General features: G+C 39.8%; 1 protein-coding gene across 1 annotated transcript; it reads left to right on the plus strand.

Annotated features, from left to right (window-relative positions):
* Positions 1–211: 211 nt before the first annotated feature.
* On the plus strand, positions 212–1,857 carry LOC111967023 (dexamethasone-induced Ras-related protein 1-like). The gene is made up of 2 exons (XM_023991928.2): positions 212–609; positions 770–1,857. The coding sequence occupies exons 1-2, from the start codon at positions 339–341 to the stop codon at positions 1,297–1,299; spliced, it is 801 nt and encodes a 266-aa protein (XP_023847696.1). The 5' UTR covers positions 212–338; the 3' UTR covers positions 1,300–1,857.
* Positions 1,858–6,476: the final 4,619 nt, after the last annotated feature.

Below are 6,476 nucleotides of genomic sequence, written 5' to 3' on the forward strand. Positions count from 1 at the left end.
AGGTGCAAGCTACAATGCTTATCTGTCCCAGTCCCCAAGGTAGTTGGTCACGCAGTTCTCATAGTCTCGTATTCCCTGGAACTGACAGACACATCAGCACGCACCTGTTACCCTTTCCCTTCTACTCAATAGAGCGCTGAGTACCGTGACGTCGGGAGAGGGGAGGGCTCTGCTTTTTGCTTAAATAGCTGGCGGTCCCCATAGTTCAGACAGACTGAACAGAGCGCACTGAGAACTTCAAACGATAGCCAACTGTTGAATCCAACTTTGGCTGAAAATAAAGGAAACGACGAGTGAGCACATATTGGAACCACTCTACGCACTCTCACTTCACAATCATGATCAAGAAAATGTCGCCTTCAGAGAACGACTTTGATATACCGGCGAAGAACTGTTGTAGGATGGTGATTTTGGGGTCCACCAAAGTGGGCAAAACAGCCATCGTGTCTCAGTTTCTGAACGGGAGATTCGATGAGCAGTATACGCCGACCATAGAGGACTTTCACAGGAAACTGTACAGCATTAAGGGAGATGTATACCAACTGGACATATTGGATACCTCAGGAAACCACCCATTCCCTGCCATGAGGAGACTATCCATACTGACAGGTGAATATCTTATTCCATCTCTGGTTATTGCAGCTCAAATAGTGTGCATGTTCAATAACGCAATTTGTGCGTCTTTGTAGTTATTACGCGTTGAAATGCTGTCACTGTGTTTCATAGAAGCTCTGATACTAAATCCCTTCTTTCTCTTGTTTCCATTCAGGTGATGTCTTTATCCTGGTCTTCGGCTTAGACAACAGAGACTCCTTCGAGGAGGTTCAGAGGCTCAAGCGACAGATAATTGAGACCAAGTCTTGCCTAAAAAACAAGACCAAGGAGAACGTTGACGTGCCTCTGGTTATCTGCGGCAATAAGGGCGACCGGGAGTTTTACCGGGAGGTGCAGAGTGAAGAGATTGAGCAGTTGGTGGCTGGAGATGAGCAGTGCGCATACTTTGAGATATCAGCCAAGCGCAACACCAACGTGGACCAAATGTTCCAGACCCTATTCACCATGGCCAACCTACCCAATGAGATGAGCCCGGACCTCCACCGTAAGGTCTCGGTGCAGTACTGCGACATGCTTCGCACTAAGTCACTGAAAAATAAGAACAAGAAACACGATGGAGACGCGTATGGCATCGTGGCACCATTCGCACGGCGCCCGAGCGTCCACAGTGACTTGATGTACATAAAAGAGAAGGCGATCGGTGGCGGGCAGGGAAAGGATAAAGAGAGATGTACTATCAGCTAAGACTGTGAGATGAATCGTATGGAAGATATTGTAACTTAAAAGGATATGCTTCATTTGTGATGCACCTGACATACGGGGTTTGGGCGCGCAAGGCTGCCCATGCCGCTTCCGTTGCCCTTAGTGGGGACACTTGAGACAGCGATGCCGAAAGCCTATGAGCTCCAGGCGTAATGACACTGTCTAGATTCAACCTCTCCACAAACGTGGAAGCGCATGTTACATGTCCGCGAGACATTTAAGAACGTTAGCTACTCTGTTCTGTTAGACCAGAGCCTTATGTGATGTGGCTTAAAATATTGTGAGATTATTCACAACAAATGTGTAAAATGTGTTGTTTAGACATCTTTACAGACAGGCGAGAAAACAGACTCCTGGCGTGGAGTACAATGTGAAAAATGTTGTTTACATTTTGTTATACATTTTATAACAGATAATTCAACTTGAATGTTGCAATCGGAACAATTTTGTATTGTGAATGTATATTTATTATTGTATGTTGACGTCAACTTTTGCAAAGAAAGAAAAAAGAACTGGAAAAAATAAATACAAACATCTGAATCTTCTGTTTCTTTATGCTTTTCTTCTCACAAGTGTTTTGAAATGGCAAACTCTATTCACTCATCACTCCCTGCACCTAGTAGGCCTAGATACGGTATCTAGGGAAACTACCTAAGCTAAACACCAAAGCATGAATTAATGAAATAAGCTGCAATGAGCAGTCTAGCATTCAAGACAGTTGAGAGTCCCACACCACTAGTTTACAGATTGAGAAAGAATTTAGCCTACTTGGAAGTAAGAACTATAATTACCCAATGATGGGAACATAATTAAAGGGCCATGCACTTTCTCAGCTTTTTCACCTTTTGCACTATTGGCTTATTATAGACCTAACTAACTAGACCTAACACTGGGCACACACTGGTTGAATGAACGTTATTTCCACYTCACTTCAATGAAATGACATTAAACCAACATGGAATAAATGTTGAATTGATGTCTGTGCCCAGTGGGAAAGTATACTGAACAAAAATATAAATGCAACCTGCAACATTTTCAAAGATTTTACTGAGTTACAGTTCTGAGGGCAAAGGGGGTACAACTTAATATTAGGAAGGTGTTCCTAATGATTTGTACACCGAGTGTATTTATAAAAAATATATGTAATTCAAAGATTACACTCCTTGGGGACAAACACAAACATGTGAAATGCCATACAATAAAGCATGATAATAATGTATATCCTTGGCCTACATGCCTCTGCCCACACCATGACARAGAACATATAACAGCTGGTACATGTAATGTCCTACAAGAGAGCATCAACAGAAACAACAAAGCTTTCCTACCAGACTAAAGCACATACTGTAGTCCTGTTCTAAACCTTCAACCAACCAGAAACATCTCAACACATACAATTCAGCGTAGTCCTGTGGATGGGAGAGTGGGGTACGTTGAAATATAGTATTCTTTCTAACAAAGATATATCTACATATTGTATATTTCAGGATGTTGTGTATCCCTGGAAATAATCTGAATTCATAGCTTGTCTAAAAAAAGTGGTCTCATGGCACAATTTACCCAGGGTATGGGTTAATTGAGCCGCGGAACAGGGTAAGTTAAGCCGCCTACAAATTCTGTACTGAATGAAATATTACTACTACCTTTTTAAAACCATGTCTATCTTTTTTTCCCAAACACAATTCAACACAACTACAATCGCTTTTTTGTCTTTGAATAATTTTAAGCATTTTTTAACATAGTCTTAACACTTAAACACTTTTTTAAACACTTTTAACATAGGCCAGGCCTTGTTGTTACCTCATATCCCAGTGATGCCTTGGGGTTAGGGTTAGACTAAAGGTTGCAAGATCGAATACCCGAGCTGACAAGGCAAAACTATGTTGTTCTTCCCCAGAACAAGGCAGTCAACCCACTGTTCCTAGGCTGTCATTGAAAATAGGAATTTGTTCTTAACTGACTTGCCTAGTTTAATAAAGGTAAAATAAATTACACCTGGGAAGAAAACACTTACATTTGCTGAACTTGCCATTGCCTCAACTTACACCAAGGTAAACATTTTAACTATTATAGCCCACACAGCTACAAGGATGTACTTTCATGCTGGGTTTAAGACCCCAACTGATGTATCGAACAATCTTAAAATGATCTCCTTTGATTTAGATACAAGCACTTGGCGAAAATATATTTCTCTGACTTAACTTTCTTACCACTTTTTTCATGTGGTTTCTTCCTTGACACTCCATGAAATGATGACCCCTTCCTAAATATTTGGTAAAATTATATGGTGACTCAACTTACCCCTTTAGCTCAACTTGTCCTGTAAATTCATACACAAGAACAGTGACATGCATGTCTTGATTATGCCTATCCTGCAAAGACTGGGACATGATCTTCTACAACCGTTCCATTCAAAATAATTCCTCTGCCTTCTGTAACATTCTGTTCTTCCCTTTGGTTTTAATGGCTGAAACGTGCAATTACAATGCTAATTAATATGCAGTTCTCTCTTGGCAGACGACTGCTTTGTGTTGGTACTTCAATGGGCTAGGCCTATCCAGGAATTTACTATGTCTACCAATCATTGTTATGACCGAATAGTTCAGATACCATCCACATAACTGAGAATAACAAAAAAAGGCCCAATGAAATGTGTTTATTTCTACAATACAACAATAAAATCGGCTAAATATACACTATTTAACACTTCTTATTGATAATAATTCTGTTCTACAATTGCCCTATACCAAACAGTCAGTACCTATCTAAATTGAAAGAAGCCAGGCTATGAATTCACTGAATGATGAACACATTTGGCATAAAAAGGTCAGTCTTTTGTAGCCTGGTTAAACCAGACTGAACGCTGCACTCACCATTATTTAACTTGAAGTCAAACAGTGAAACCTAGCTAAATTAGTTTGGATGCCATACTTATAGTCTTTTCTGTCCATGCCCTGATAATCCATTCACCAAAATGTTGTCCCCATCCCGCTATGATTTGGGAGAGTCAAACACACAGAGGCCCTTGTATTTTTGTAGGAGCTGTGTCTTGGTGTCCACCTTCTCTCTCATGGTCTTCAGCTGCTCCTGCTGCTCCCCAGGACTGGACTCTATCTCAGGCATGGCTAGGATCTTCTCCCTGGTCTCTTGAATCTTAGTCTTTAGCTTGGTCAGCTCTTGGTTCACATCCATACTGTCTTTATCCATGCTGTTATAAAGGGAGAAAATATTTCAACAAGACTTCAGGCTACATAGCAGTTTCTTATGAAGTACAGCTTGTTGATGCTGCTGATCCCAGCCTTAGCAAGCAGCACGTAACGCCCTGGACCAGAGCTACTTAGCTGTAGTCATAATAATGTCTTGTGAAAGTGCATACTAAAGTAACAAGGCACATGAGGCGTTGCCAGCTAAATTACATCTCATTATTAACTATCCTATGCTCTGTGACTGCATCTATTATGTGCTGCGATATACCTAACACTTCAAAGCCACAAGCAAAACGAACTATCGCTAGTAAGCTAGCCGGGTAGCGTTACCATGGTTCTGGCTAACTAAATAACGTTATCTTACTAACGTTGGCCTCATACGAGAGTACACATAACCAAAAGCATTATGTGAAGGGTATGGGAACATGCACAAGAAAAAAACAGCAGAATTGATTTACCATTTTATAATATCAAGAATAAAAGGAAGCCAGGAGCAATCTTCATTTGTTGCCTCTACCTCCATTGCGTCTGCTAGAATAACTGAAACGTCATCAACAAGCGCTGGTACATGAGTCCATTCCCCCACTCCCTACCACGTACTTTATGCCTACGGTGAAACACACGCAAAATGGTATGGAGCATTATCTGGATATGTCTGCAACAAAAGTTCAACATGGAAGTTTGTCACTTTTACGAGGTTGGGGTAATAACATGTTCATTAAGACATTGGCTCGAATCTAGGTTGTGCCTTTAAATTTCGAGAAAATTAACAAATGAGGAATATGTTATGAAACTTCCGACTTCAACTGTAGCTATGTACAACCATTTTTCAACAACCATTTTCCACCTAGCTAATTGCTAGCTATACATATAGTTCAGTTGAGACTGCTGAGAGGAGGATGGCTCATAATAATATCTGGAATGGAGCAAATGGAATGGTATCAAACATGTGGTTTCCAGATACTGACTGGTTTTCTGATCCATGCTCGTGCCTTTTTTTTAAGGTATCTGTGACCATCAGATGCATATTTGTTATCCCAGTCATGTGAAATCCATAGTTTATGGCCAATTTATTTATTTCAGTTGACTGATTTCCTTATATGAACTGTAACTCAATAAAATCTTTGAAAATGTTGCATGTTGGGTGTATATTTTTGTTCAGTGTAAATTTATATTTAGTTCATTTATCAGATGATTTTTTCACGCCATATTTTTGTTTTATTTAACTTGGCAAGTCAGTTAAGAACAAATTCTTATTTGCAATGACGGCCAGGGTTGACAGAAATACTTTCCCCAAAACCTTCTCAATTAAATGTTAACTGCAAAGTAGGCTTACCTGGCAGAAGTGTATATCATGAGTAAGTATATCATTTGTATTTATAATTTGTTATTTCCACACTTTACCATGAAATGAGCAGCAGCAGTACAGAACCATTGCTAGACTAGCACATCAGACAGCACATTCCTCATTCCTCACAAAGGACCAGATGCCAATTCTTCCAGACCTTAAAAAAAGTGTCTTCTGATGTGATTTAAGCATTTACATGGACTCAGGAAGTCAAATTTCGTTGTTTGTCTATGAATAATTGTCATTTTGAGAGTAAATCAAATAAAACAATCTAAAACCAGGAAAAATAAAACTGAGAAACTATAAATTATAAAGCATTACTTGGGAGAAAAATCTCAGATTTAATAGGGCCCCCCTTAGAGTTGCATGTGAGAAAAAAACTGCCTATTTGAATGCTATAAAAAAAATGAGAGGCTCGCAACACGTTGCATTTTTTACATGTCTAACTAGTTGTAGTTATACACGTGCTGCGTTCAATGAATCAGCAAGTCAGAAATCTTCACGTTTTTAMTTCCGACTAGTACATGAACAGATCTGTCCTGCTTGTGCAACTGCAATATCTGTTACAACAGAGGAGGTTATAACTGCCTCTACAATAGAACTCC

The sequence above is a fragment of the Salvelinus sp. IW2-2015 genome, linkage group LG8, assembly GCF_002910315.2.
Source record: "Salvelinus sp. IW2-2015 linkage group LG8, ASM291031v2, whole genome shotgun sequence".
NCBI classification, from domain to species: domain Eukaryota; kingdom Metazoa; phylum Chordata; class Actinopteri; order Salmoniformes; family Salmonidae; genus Salvelinus; species Salvelinus sp. IW2-2015.